This window comes from Myotis brandtii, unplaced genomic scaffold, assembly GCF_000412655.1.
Source record: "Myotis brandtii unplaced genomic scaffold, ASM41265v1 scaffold2579, whole genome shotgun sequence".
NCBI lineage: Eukaryota > Metazoa > Chordata > Mammalia > Chiroptera > Vespertilionidae > Myotis > Myotis brandtii.
In genome coordinates, this window is record NW_005359798.1 from 95,031 (window position 1) to 109,778 (window position 14,748).

General features: G+C 47.4%; 1 protein-coding gene across 1 annotated transcript; it reads left to right on the plus strand.

The window, feature by feature from the left end:
* Positions 1-6: 6 nt before the first annotated feature.
* TBC1D25 (TBC1 domain family, member 25) lies at positions 7-12,310 on the plus strand (the record flags this gene model as incomplete). The annotated part of the gene is made up of 6 exons (XM_014541045.1): positions 7-108; positions 2,008-2,117; positions 3,010-3,164; positions 10,002-10,129; positions 10,264-10,452; positions 10,729-12,310. Coding segments are annotated over 6 exons (2,046 nt in total), but the record flags the coding sequence as incomplete, so codon positions are not given.
* Positions 12,311-14,748: the final 2,438 nt, after the last annotated feature.

A 14,748-nucleotide genomic window follows, 5' to 3' on the forward strand; every position in this document is an offset into this window, starting at 1 on the left:
ACTGGGTCCTCGGATTTGGCCGGCTCTGGGGCGCCCCCGCCTGGTGGGGGAGTCCAAGCGGCGGCGGCTGAGGAGGAGGAGCGAGAGGTGGTACGGGTCCGAGTCAAGGTGAGGTCGGCTGCCGCTCAACCAGCTGGCCCGGGGCTCCCAGGGGAGGAGAAGGCGGTGACTGTCATAGGATGGAGGGTGGGACCTGAGATTTGGGGTGTCACCTGAGGGGCGAGGCTGGAGGGCCTGCCTGGTAATAGTGACAGGGGTGGAGTAGGCAGGACGTGGGAATGCGAGGCCAGGGCTGGAAGGCGTGGAGACTGAAAATGGCAGGATGGGGATTATGGTGGAGAAGAGGGGCTGTAGGGATGGAGGAGGGGCCTTGTTGAGGAGTGGGTCCCTGAGGATGGGGTGGGGGGTTGCTGTCTGAAAAGGAGGCGCCTAGGTCAGTTAACATATGTGTTGAGAGCGCACTTTTGTGCAGGTCCCCACCGGGTGAGGGAGACAAACAGCTAAATAAATGAGATGCTTCGGACACTGGTGAATGTCATGAGGCAATGCTGAAAAAGGTTCTCAACTAGGGCGTTACTTTAGCCAAGGTTGTACCGGGAAATACCCAGGAAGGTATTGAAGGAGCAGAGACCCGAATTGCAAGGAGTCAGCCTGTGCCTGTGGGGGTGGGGGGTGAGGATGGGTGTTCTAGGCAAAGGGAACAGCAAGGGCAAAGGCTGGGAGGTGGGGATGAGCTTGGCCTGTGGCCTTAGGTTCCCATATTCCTGGAGCCCTGGAGAGAGTGAGGGGAAGAGTGGATGAAGGTGAATCGGAGAGATGAGAGAGCCAGATTGTGAAGGGCCTTTGAAGTGTGCTCTGAGTAAGAAAGCTGTTGCACTAGTCCCAGCAAGCAGTGATGGTGGCTCAGACTAAGGTGGTGGCGCTGAGAAGTGGGTAGGTTCTGGAGAGAAGTAAACTTACAGCAATTTGGCAGTACGAGTGTAAAGTTCAAAAAAGCTGATGGAAAAAAAAAAGCTGATGAGCCCTAGCCGGTTTGGCTCAGTGGACAGCCTGTCGGCCTGCAGACCTGACCGAAGGGTCCCAGGTTCGATTCGGGTCTAGGACATGTTCCTCTGTTGGGTTGCAGGCTCCTCCTCGGCCCAGGCCCTGGTCAGGGCACGTTCAGGAGGCAACCAATCGATGTGTTTCTCTCACATCGATGTTTCTCTCTGTCCCTCTCTCTCCCCCTCTCCCTAAAAATCAATGGAAAATATCCTCAGGTGAGGATTGAAAAAAAAAAACACACAAAATAGCTGATGGGAGAGAGGAGGCTTGGGTACTATAGGCCCACCTGTTGGGGACCCTTTAAAGATATTTAAGCCCTAGCCAGTTTGGCTCAGTGCATAGAGCGTCAGCCTGTGGACTGAAGGGTCCCGGGTTCAATTTCAGTTAAGGGCATAGGCCCGGGTTGTGGGCTCGATCCCCAGTAGGGGCTGTGCAGGAGACAGCCAGTCAATGGTTCTCTCATCATTGATGTTTCTTTCTCTCTTTCCCTCTCTTTTGTTCTCTGAATCAATAAAAATATTTTTCTTAAAAAGATATTTAAGCAGAGGAGTGTTGTAGCTCCATGTGCTAGATTGGTCGCAGCATGAAGGACGAATTTAATAGAGGCCAGACTGGACATGGTGATCCTGACAACCATCGTTGGAGGAATATAGAAGAAAGATTGGGTGTCTGGACCATTGCAGTAGTCTCCTCCTCACTAGGCTGCTGCTTTCTCCCTTGCACCCCACACTCTGTCCCAAGCAGAGAAGCCAGAAGGATCCTGTAAATCTAAAGTCAGACCACATTCTTCCTCTGCTCAGAACCCTCCCAATGCTACCGCCTCACTCAGAGCAAAAACCATCGTCCAGGGTGCCCACCTTGATCTGGCCCCCACCACGCCTCTGACCTTGCCTCCTTCTGCTCCCTCTGCTTCAGCATGGTGATACAACCCCTGATGGCCTCCCCTGGGTCTTCTCTCCCCAGAAATGTGAGAGCTTCTTGCCACCTGAGTTCCGCTCTTTTGCTGTTGACCCCCAGATCACCTCACTCGATGTGTTGCAGCACATCCTCATCCGAGCATTTGACTTGAACGGGTGAGTAAGGGGATGCTGGTGACTGACCAGTGAGCTACCCACCTCAACAGTGACTGATTGGCCTTTTCATTGTTGTTGTTTGATAGGTGATTTGCTTGTTTTATTATAAATAACCCCACAGTGCACAGCCACCTAGCACTGTTGTTGCTGGATTAAAGGGCGTATGCTTTGTAAAATTTCAATGGGTGGTTCCAAAATACTCTCCTGACAGGTTTTACCAACTTACAGTCTCACCAGAAGCATATAAAATATCTGTTTCCCTCACACCCTCACAAACACGGGTTCCTATAAAATACTGGAAAATTTGCCAACCTGATAGATGAAAAGTGGGGTCTCTTGGGGGCAGGTGTGATGGTTATTTTGTTTTGGTGGTTATTTTGGAGGAATACAGGCACATGGTAACAAACTCAAAGAGTGCCAAAGTAATGGGTATTTAGGATGTTTTCATGGTTACAGTAGTCGTCACACAACATACTTCTTTGCATAGTTACACAGATGTATCTGAGAACAAATTCCTAGTTGTCATTTGACTTTTTTTCATAAACATCTTTTGTTGTGAAAAGTGACAATCATACAGATTGCTTTTTTTATGCAGTAAGAAGGCTGCTTTCTTTCCACTTCTACCCTTCAACTACCCTGTTACCCTCCCTAGAGGGTACCAACATTTTACCAGTTTCCAGTGTGTCCTCCAGATACAAGCAGGTGTGTGTGTGTGTTTCTGTGTTCGTGTTACCAAGTAGAGATGAGGGATCTGCCCTCAATCCTTAGCACAATATCTAGCACCTAGTAGAAAGTTGTTGTCAATCAACACCATTTACCTTCCCCTGGTTCTTTTGGAAACTGTCCCCGAGGCCTCCGGGGCACTGAGAGCTGCCGCACCTCCCATGTCCAGGAAGAAGAACTTTGGCATCAGCTACCTGGGCCGGGATCGGCTGGGGCAGGAAGCTTACCTCTCACTCCTGTCTGACTGGGACCTCAGCACAGCCTTCGCCACTGCCTCCAAACCTTACCTGCAGCTGCGTGTAGATATTCGGCCCACTGAGGACAGTGAGTACCCAGTGTCCTGGGGGGCACTGCTCTGGGACCTACCCTGTCCCTATAGGATGATGCCACCCTTGCAATAACACTCCCTCACAGTGGTCTGGGGAGCAAGGTAGCCTCATTCCAAGTTCTGGGTTGGCCACTGGGCCTCAATTTCTTTACCTGTAGAGATAATGGTATCTTAGGGCTATCGAGAGGATTAAACAGGGAAATTCATGTAAAATGCCTGTAACGGTGCATTGCTACATAGTAAATACTCAAAAAGTATTAGCTCTAGTAAAATAATTATATTTATTATTGTAGCATATAATCTAGTAATATATAATTATACAATGCAGTATAACAATAGAGCTATAGATATGTTTCAATTATAATAATATGTAAATATAGCAATGTGATAATGGCAGTTGTATTTACTTTTTTTAATTTATTTTTATTGATTTCAGGGAAGAAGGGAGAGGGAGAGAGAGATAGAAGCATTAGTGATGAGAGAGAACCGTTGCTCGGCTGCCTCCTGCACGCCCCCTACTGAGGATCAAGCCCACAACCTCAAATTGGCCTGACCAGGAATTGAACCATGACCTCCTGGTTCATTCGTCTGTAGATTTTCTCTCATCATTGATGTGTCTATCTCTCTCTCCCTATCCTTTCCTCTCTCAAATCAATAAAAATGTATTTTAAAAAAAGAATCTTCTTTCAATTAGATGAATTGCAAATGTTTTTCCCCAGCTTACCTTTTGTTCTATCGTTTTGTTTATGGTATCTTTTTTGTCCTATCAAAAATTAAGCCTGGCTGGTGTGGCTCAGTGGTTGAGCATCCACCTATGAACCAGGAGGTTACAGTTCAATTCCCAGTCAGGGCACATGCTTGGATTTTGGGCTTGATCCCCAGTAGGGGGCATGCAGGAGGCAGCCAATCAATGATTCTCTCTCATCATTGATGTTTCTATCTCTCCCTTTCCCTTCCTCTCTGAAATCAATAAAAATGTCTTTTTTAAGAAAATTAAAATTTAGATGCAGTCTTATACATATACTAGAGGACCAGTATACGAAATTTGTGCATGGGGGTGGGGGCAGTCCCTCAGCCCGACCTGCACCTCTCACAGTCTGGGACCCCTCGGGGGATGTCCACATGCCGGCAGTCAGACATTCCTCTTGCAGTCCGGGACCCCTCGTGCTTTACCACCCGCCTGCTCACTGCTCCTTACTGCTCGACTCCCTGCTCCTTAGCGCTGCTGCAGAGGCTGGAGAGGCTCCCACCACCGCTGCTGCGCTTGCCAGCCATGAGCCCGACTTCTGGCTGAGCTGCACTCCCCCTGTGGAAGCACAATGATCACCAGGGTCAGCTCCTGTGTTGAGCGTCTGCCCCCTGGTGGTCAGTTCGCATCATAGGTCCGTTCCGCCATTCAGTCGATTTGCATATTAGGGTTTTATTATATAGGATACCTATTTCTTTATGGTTTCTGAGTTTCTCCTCTTAATTTGGAACACCGTCCCCTATATCTCCTAATATGCTTATTATTTTCTTTTTTATATGTACATCTCTACTCTGTCAACATTCTGATAACTAGACATAGATTTTTTAAAAAATTCCAAATAGTCAATTATGCCAACATCATTTATACATGTTATTTATTTATTTATTTATTTATTTATTAAGAGAGAGAGAGAGATGAAAGAGAAACACCAATCAGTTGCTTCCTGCACGCGCCCTGACCAGGGATTGAACATGCAACCTGGGTATGTGCCCTGACTAGGAGTGGAACCTGCCACCTTTTGTTGTACAGGATGACACTCCAATCAACTGAGCAACACCGGCCAGGGCAGCATCATTTTTTAAATAACCACCTTTTCTACACTGATTTGAAATGCCATTTTTGTCAATACTGAGTTCCCATGTGTACTTGGAATTATTTCTGGGCTTTCTATTGCATTCCACCAATTGGCTCTCTTTCTCTACTGCTATGCTAACATCATATTTTTATCATAGTACTTTTGTGATAAATATTAATAAGTCCAGCATTGCCATCCTTCCACTATTCTTTTTCATGACTCTTCTTTTCCTTAACTATCCTTAACTGTGAATTCTTTCATATGAACCTTAAAATAATTTTATCCAGTTCCAGGAAAAACCCCATTGCATTTCCGATTGGCATTACGCAGCGTTTATGTATTAATTTGGGGTTTGGGAAGTTTGACAATTTTATGATGAGGAAATGTAGTCTGTACAGCATATGTTATGCAATACCAGATGCAGGGCCTGAGGCAACACCCTGTAATAAAATACTTGGGCGTTTCTTCAGGGAAATGTATGTATATTCACACTCAGTGGGTTACATAAAGACTATATATAGTCTCATGTCAGTTCAGATCAGGTTTTGCCACTAGATGAGTTTCTGCTTGTACAAATCCTTTACCCAATGGGTTCTTTCTTTTTAAAATCTATATAAGACTGTCTCTTTTTTCCTGTAATGTTTTTGGCCTTGAGTGGTGTTTTTTTTTCTGACATTAACATTGCTGCTCTTGTTTTCTGTTTGTGTTTGCCAGGTATTCCTTCAGGTTTCTTCAATTTTCATTTTTTCTTTATCACCTAGTTTTAGGTATATCTCTCATAAAAAAAACCCATAGCTGGATTTATGCTTTTTTACACAATTGACATTGAAATCTTTTTTAAAAATATATTTTTATTGATTTCAGAGAGGAAAGAGAAATAAAAACATTAATGATAAGGGAGAATCATTGGTTGGCTGCCTCCTGCACGCACCCTACTGGGGATTGAGCCTGCAACCTAGCATATGCCCTTGACTGGAATTGAACCTGGGACCCTTCAGTCTGTAGGCTGACACACTATCCACTGAGGCAAACCAGCGAGGGCGACAGTGAAATCTTTAGGCCACTTACTTTTCTCGTCCAGTGTTTCCCACCCTCCCTGGCCCTTGAAATGAAAGCTTTGGAACACTTTTTCTTTTAATTGATTTTTGGAGAGGAAGAGGGAGGGAGGGAAGGAGGGGGGGAGGGAGGGAGAGAGAGAGAGAGAGATTGAGATTTATTGTTTCACCTGTTTATACATTCATTGGTTGATTCCTGTATGTGCCCTGATTGGGAATGGAACCCGCAACCTTGGCATATCGGGACGATGCTCCAACCAACTGAGATACCAGGCCAGGGCTGGAACACTTTTAATTCTAATTCTTCTTCTGATCCCTAACCCTTAACTTCTGGGTTTTGCTGAGACGGTAATTTTTGTTTCTTTTTTAATTCCAGGCTATCATTATCTTTTCTTTATAGTAGGTTGCTTATGTTTAAGGAATGCTAAAGTAACACTTAAGATTACAAACTCCCAATCACAGTGTCTCTGTCATTTCATGTTTAACTATATATGTTACAAACTGTGGCCCATCACCATTTACACTTCCTTTGCCTTCCCTCCCTTGAACTGTTGTAGTCATTTCCTTTGAGAACTTCTTTGTTCTCTTCCAATAAGGTATGTGAGTTAGATGTACTCTAGTGACCAAAAATGTCTTTATTTGGCCACCATAGACAGGTACTGTTTGGCTGGCGTGGAGCCCTTGGATCTTAGGCTTTACTTCTCAAAACTCCATTTGTGCCACAAGCCACTGTCTTCTTTTTAAAAAAATATATTTTATTGATTTTTACAGAGAGGAAGAGAGAGGGATAGTTAGAAATATCGATGAGAGAGAAACATCGATCAGCTGCTTCCTGCACACCCGCTACTGGGGATGAGCCCGCAACCAAGGTATATGCCCTTGACCGGAATCGAACCTGGGACCCTTTAGTCCGCAGGTCGGTGCTCTATCCACTGAGCCAAACTGGTCAGGGCTGGCCACTGTCTTCTTGCTTCCAGAGTTCTGATGACCTTCTTTCTGTTGTAAGCAGCCTATTCCTTGACTTTGGAAGCTGGCAAGAGTTTTTCTTCCTTCCTGGAATTCGGGCATTTCACTAGCATCTGGATAGAGCTGGGGAGGCCTATTATATGTGTGGCTTGTTAAATAATCCTATCTGAGGCTTGGTGAGCCATTTCTTCATCTCAAGGGCATTCTCCTTCATGTCTGTGTGATTATAATGTCTTCACCTGATCCCCCTTCTCCCCCTGCATTTCCTAGTATTTGCATATTAGGTGTTTTGGACTTGCCCTCCAGGTCTCTCTACTTTTTCACTTGAACCATCAAGCTTAGGTCTGTGCCTTGAAGGGGTTCTCCTTGGTCTTCTCCTTCTTCATCTTACCCGTCCAGTAGTGTGACCTCCATTTTACCTGTTGTGTTTTAATGCTCTAATGTTTTAGAAAGACCACTCTGCCAGCTGTTGGGAGAGAGGGGAGGGGTGAAAAGGAAACAGGGACTGGTTAGGCAGCAGTTTCAGGTGGGAGATGTGGTGGCTCTGACAGGCTGACAAGGTGGAAACGAGAGAAGAGGTGGAATTAAAGTATGTTTTGCATGCAGGAGCCATGGGACTTAGCAACGGTTTGGCACTGGGAGTTGAGAGAGTGGGAGGCAGCAAGGTTTCTGGCTTAGCAACTGAACAGATAGAGACACTGTTCACTCATACGAGGAGCAGAGGAGGCCATGTGTAGAGTGGCTTTCAGGCTCCCCGTTGTTTTTGTTTGTTTTAATATGGAACGCTTCATGAATTTGCGTGTCATCCTTGCGCAGGGGCCATGCTAATCTCTTCTGTATCTTTCCGATTTTAGTATACTTGTATGTGCTGCTGAAGCGAGCACTCAGGCTCCCCTTTCGGATCCCGTAGGTTCTTAGTGCAAGGTGAGACAGCCAAGGCGGGCCAGGGACATCCAAATGGTCCAGAGCAGTGGTTCCCAACCTTTCATTGGCCAGGCCCCACCTAAGCATCTCTAAATCCTGATGCCCCTCCGCCCCCCCGTGACATATAATTCTTATTATTCAAAAAGTGAACACCTATTCACATGGAGGAAGCCTAAAAGGACATTAACTTGGTCTAAACAAGCTTCCAAAGAACATGACATCCATGAAAGAGAAAAATAAAAGAACGAAAGGACAGTACTGAAGAAGAAATCACTAAGAAATTGTTAAAAAAAATAATAATATGAAGTGATATGAAAAAATAGCAAATAAAGTTTCAAAACATATAATAGAGAACTGAAATGCATAAATATGTCACAATAAATATTTATATACTGTATATGAGGCCCCTAGAACCATAAGAAATGCAAAAAATTCACTGTTAATAATTCATCCTCGAACTGCCCCCTTAAAAATCAAATTGCCCCCCTGTGGGGCGTGTACCCCACGTTGGGAACCACTGGTCTAGAGTCTGCTTCCTCCTCAGCTCTGAGGGTGAAAGTACAGTGAACTCCATGGAAATGCTGCTTAAGGCTGGCACTTGCCTGCAGATGACAACAGATTACTAGTAAGCAAATCCAAGTTGATTTGTTTCATATAGAGAGTTTGAAAGCCACTAGATGTTGCTGTTGTCAGCTTAGCAGCTCTGTGGTGCCAGGGCTGACATCTCCTGAATCTCTCCAACTTAACCTCCAGGTGGCCACTGCTGCTTCAGCCACCACATCACATTTGAGATGAGAAGAAAGGATTCCAGGGCTGTAAAGAACTGAGAGAAGGGACAGACTTCTGCTGATGTTCCAAGGGCCAGAACTGGAGAAAGTCCAGCATAGCATTGTTTCCTCTAAATACAGAACATACATATTCCACAAATTTTTTTTTCTAAAATCTATCTGGGCTCTGGAGTAAGGCCAATGAGGTTCAGATCCTGGCCCTACCATTTCCTAGCTGCGGAATCTTGGCCACTTACTAATTATTCCAACCCTTTTCCATCTTCTGTAATGACCATGGTAATCTATACTGATTGTGGGAGGAGCCGTGGCATGAATATAAGATAAAGGGTTTGGGCACTCCACATTTTGGTTCCTTCACTCACTAGCTGTGGGGCCTTGGGCAACTATCTTATCCTGACTGTGCCTGTTTCCTCATGAAGGAGTCGTGATAATAATAGTGCCTAACTTATAGGATGGATGTGACTAGTAAATAAGCTAAGCCTTGGCCAATGTGGTTCAGTTGGTTGGAGCATCATCCCATGCACCAAAAGGTTGTGCGTTCAATCCCCGGTCAGGGCGTGTGCGTGAGACAACCGATAGATGTCTCTCTCTCTCCCCTTCTCTCTCCCTCTATCTCTTCCTCTCTTCCTCCTTCCTTTCTTCCCTCCCTCCCTTCCTCACTCTCTCTCCAAAAAACAATCAATTTTAAAAATTCAACTCTGCCCAGCCAGTGTGGCTCAGTGGTTGAGCATCAACCTATGAACCAGGAGGTCACAGTTCGATTCCCAGTCAGGGCACATGCCTGGGTTGCAGGCTCAATCCCCAGTGTGGGGTGTGCAGGAGGCAGCCGATCAATGATTCTCTCATCATTGATGTTTCTATCTCCCCTCCCTTCCTCTCAGAAATCAATAAAAATATATATATTTAAAAATTCAACTCTTAAAAAAAAAGCTAAGGGCTCAGAACACTTCCTGGCACTTAGCACTATGGAAATGTTGTCTCATGTTATTATTTAAATTAAAGCTAAGCCCTTGTCACATAGTACCTGGCACATGGTAAATATTACTATTAGAGTCTGCCCAGCCATTTTGTGAGAATTACCTAATATAAAAGACAGTCAGTCTAATAGAAAAGAATAATTTATGGCTCTATGTTTTGCATGATTTAGATGACATGGGAAGAGAGAGTGGGAGTCGCTCATTGCCCTGTGGTTGCCTGGCTTCGGCAGGAGAGGAACCCAGCCCTGAGGTGTGAGGTTCTTATCCCCATTATCATGTTGCTTCGCTCTGTGTGTCCAGGCCCGCTGCTGGAAGACTGGGACATAATCAGCCCCAAGGATGTCATCGGCTCCGACGTGCTGCTGGCTGAGAAACGGTCATCGCTGACAGCGGCTGCCCTGCCCTTCACACAGTCCATCCTCTCTCAGGTGGTTTCAGGGACCCCCGGGACTCTCAGGTGGCTGTAGGGCAGGGCCTGCCTGGCTCCCCTGATTCTGAGTGTGCTGGTTGGCACCTGCCCCTAGCCTGCCAGCTGACCAGTGGCCTCCCCCCTCCTTCACAGGTGGGCCGCACCTTGTCTAAGGTCCAGCAGGTGCTGAGCTGGTCATACGGGGAGGATGTCAAGCCTTTCAAGCCACCCCTGAGTGATGCTGAGTTCCACACATACCTGAACCATGAGGGCCAGCTCTCCCGCCCTGAGGAGTTGCGCCTGCGAATCTATCACGGTGGTGTTGAGCCCTCCCTGCGAAAGGTGAACCCCCTCGACCACTCACTGGATCCATTCCTCCCGCAGTCATGAGTAGCTCATGAGACACATGCAGTGGACCACACTGTCATGGGATGGCGTGGTGATGCTCCCGGAGAGCAAGCTCTCCTTCTGGAGGGGCTAGGAGTCAAAGGTGGGAAGGCAAACTTTTCTGAAAGAGGACAGAGGTCCGGGGCAGGAGCGGGGGTGGTGACAGATATACCTGGGGATGTGGTGGCTCATCTGTAGATCCCCAGCCTCATCCTTCTTGTCCCTGGCCAGGTGGTGTGGCGGTATCTGCTGAATGTGTACCCAGACGGGCTGACAGGCCGCGAAAGGATGGACTACATGAAACGGAAGAGTCGGGAATATGAGCAGCTTAAGAGTGAGTGGGCACAGCGAGCCAGCCCCGAGGACTTGGAGTTCATCCGCAGCACGGTCCTCAAGGATGTGCTGCGGACCGACCGGGCCCACCCCTACTACGCGGGGCCCGAGGATGGCCCACACCTGCGCGCGCTGCACGACCTGCTCACCACTTACGCCGTCACCCACCCACAGGTGTCCTACTGCCAGGGCATGAGCGATCTCGCCTCACCCATCCTTGCCGTCATGGACCATGAAGGCCATGCCTTCGTCTGCTTTTGTGGCATCATGAAGCGCCTGGCTGGGAACTTCCACCCTGATGGCCGCGCCATGGCCACCAAGTTCGCGCACCTCAAGTTGCTGCTGCGACACGCCGACCCTGACTTCTACCAGTACTTGCAGGAAGCTGGTGCTGATGATCTCTTCTTCTGCTACCGATGGCTGCTGCTTGAGCTCAAGCGCGAGTTCGCCTTTGACGATGCCCTCCGCATGCTCGAGGTCACCTGGAGCTCGCTGCCTCCCGATCCTCCTGAACACGAGGTAGAGCTCATCGGACCCCCCAGCCAAGTGGCAGACACTGGCTTCAGCAGCCACAGGGGGCGGCCTGTGCGGCAGAGGCACATGTTGAGGCCTGCCGGTGGGGGAGGTGGTGCTTTTGAAGATGCGGTTGACCACTTGGCCATGACCAGTCAGGGGCCTAGTGGCGGGGGACGTCTCCTGAGACAAGCCAGTCTGGATGACTTCCAGCAACTCAGGGATAACACCAGCCCCAGGAGGGACCCTCGGGTCCAGCTGCCCCACCCCGTTGCCCTCATTAGCTCCAAGTCCCTCTCGGAGCCCTTGCTGAACTCCTCAGACCCACTACTATCCTCCTCTTCCCACCCCGATTCACCATCCTCCTCATCTCCGCCATCCTCCCAGGAGGCCTCTCCTGCTGGTGATGTGGCTGCAGGATCCCCCCTGATACCTGAGGTGGGCTCCCCACAAGACCCTGGGAAGTCTCTGCCACCCCCACACCCATTGGGCCTGCCCCCACCCCAGGAGTTTGGCCAGGGGAACCCATTCATGCTCTTCCTCTGTCTCGCCATACTGCTGGAGCACCGTGACCACATCATGCGCAACGGGCTGGATTACAACGAGCTGGCCATGCACTTTGACCGCCTCGTGCGAAAACACCACCTGGGGCGCGTCCTACGCCGGGCCAAGGCTCTCTTTGCTGATTACCTGCAGTCTGAGGTGTGGGACTCAGAGGAGGGAGCTGAGGCCACAGCCCCGTTGTAATCAGGCTCCCTCCAGCCCACCATCAGCCCCATTATTTGCCACGAGGGCCTCCACATGAGACCGTATCTCCCTGCCTGCCAGCCCTAGACCTGTTGGGGTGCAGGACCCTCTCCCCACAGGTCTGGGAATATGGGGCTCTGCTTCAGCACTGTCCCATTGAGGCTACAGCCTCTTTTCTGTTGTTGCTTTGTTTTTAACAACTGTACTTTGCACACATGAAGGTCACTGTGGTCTGTTGATTTCTCTGCCCTCTTCCTGGTTTTTGTTATACATGGAGTCTCCAGGGGCTCTTTACCTGATGGAGCCGAAATGCTTCACTGGGTGGAGGGTGGGTCATGCAGTGCCTTCTTCCCCGGTGGTCAGAGAGTGGATGCTAAGAATTGGTTCTAAAACATGAGCCCAGGTTGAGGACAGCTGGAGGAAGCCTTGAGGCTGCTGTGTGGTACATCTGTCTGCCTGTAAGGCTCTGGATTATAGCTGTGAATTTATGTTTTCAGGACAGGCCCCTGAGTGAAGAATGAGAGAGTTCCTGACTCGAAAAGGGCAAGATTCATCACAAAGGCTGGGAAGTATGGGCTACTTAGAAACATTGGGCAGCCACCTCTAGCCTTCCACATGTCACCAGTTCTAGGATCCAGACCCTTCCTTGGGAGTCCTAGGCAGGGGTCTAAGGCTCCTATTCTTGTCACTTGCTTTGGGGCTAGCTTGAGGGACTGTGGCCTTGCCATGCCTAGGACTCTAAGCCCTAAACTGGGTTTCCAGCTTATGGGTACCTGTCTTAACTGTTTCACCAACAGACACCTTTTAGTTGCCTTCTCCAACCCACTACTCTGGACAAACAAATCAAGCGCCGTTAAAGCTCAGGCCCTAAAAGAATTCACCTGCTTTTTTGGAGGTTAATGATCAAATGAAAGTCCTTTTTCCCATGTATGTTCTCAGAAGGCAGATGTGTTACAGGTCAGGTGTTATCCTCCACAAGGAGTGGCAGACAATGGGTGGGGTACCTGGGGTCCTACAGGTTGTGGCCTTGCTGTGCCAGGTTCTGGCCAGAAATTGCTCCACAAGGGGCATCAGGGTAGCCATCCTCTCATCTCTCTCCCCAAGAATGCCATGTAAAGCTGGAGATAACTCTTAAAAGGCTCCCAGCACACCCCAGTATTAGAAGGGAAGCTGACCATTCCTCAGATAAGGGCTCAGTCACTGGAAGAGCAGGACAAGACCATTCTCTATCTGGGGTGCTGCAAGACTGTGGGTCTAACAGGTACACATAAGGGTCTCAGGCAACCCCACACACTGAGGACCATCCAAGATACTGGAGTATCTGGCTAACCCTAGTACAACATGGGAAGGAACTACACAGGATGTGAATACCAGGAGATAGGGATCATTGGGGGCTATATTGGAAGCTGGCTACCACACTAGGTGACATAATATCCAAAACAGAAGTACTGGGACAGACGAATAATTTTAAATAAGTATAAGAGATAATATAAGAAAGATAAAACAAGAACAAGAGATACAAAAAGACCCCCAAAATACTATGAGAATGATAGTAGAAAAAAAGGAACAGAAAAACACTGTAAATAGGAAATACGAAATGAGATGTCAGAAGTTTTAAATAGTAAGTACAAAAACAGAACACAAGAGACCCCTCATTGGATTTTTTAAAAAGGTCCAGCAGTGTACACACACATAAAAAGATTTAGAAATGTTGGACATGAAAGGATGAAGAAAGGCTATAGGAAGGGATTCATACTTGGACTAAGTGATGGGCCCCTGAAAATCAACAAGAGAACTATGGAAATATGGGAAATGTTCTGATAGGAATATAGATATGAATAAGCAATTTACATTAGGAAACCCAAAATCATTATCTCTTTTTTGTTGTTAATCCTCACCTGAAGATATCTTTCCATTTATTTTTAGAGAGAGTGGAAGGAAGGGGGGGAGACAGAAAAACATCAATGTGAGAGAGACACATCGATTGGTTGTCTCCTGCAGACACCCCACCAGAGCCAAGGATGGAGCCTGCAACTGAGATACATGCCCTTGACCGGAATCGAACCCGGGACCCTTCAGTCCTTGGGCCGACACTCTATCCACTGAGCCAAACCAGCTAGGGCTCAAAATCATTATCAATCACTTTAAAATACAAGTTAAAAAAAACTAATGAGAAGAGCACCTTTCTATTTACTAGATGGGATGCTGCCCAATTCATGAATTGTTCAATAAAGCCAATTAGATTTTTAAGTTAAAAACTAATGAACTATGACTGTACTGGTTAGACTAGAAAATTTTAGTAAGCTGGATAAGGCTAAGTGTTGATGGAGACAGAGGAATGTAGGGCCCTTCATACATTGCTCCACCTATTCCAGATCACAATCTGGCACTGCTTACAGAAATTATGTACATCCCTATGGCCCAGCTATTTTCTGAGTATACATCCTAAAGAAATTTTCACACTTGCCCAAAGGGAGCATTTACAAGGCATAATTTATTGAAATGGGGTATTGGAGGCAGTCCAGTGAACCTCATTGGGAGCACCTAGGGGTAAAATGATGCAGTGGATGTACACATTGGGGTTTATTGGAACCATTAGAAACAACAAATAGATTATCTGCACCCATAACAACACAGATGAATCTTAACATAATTTTG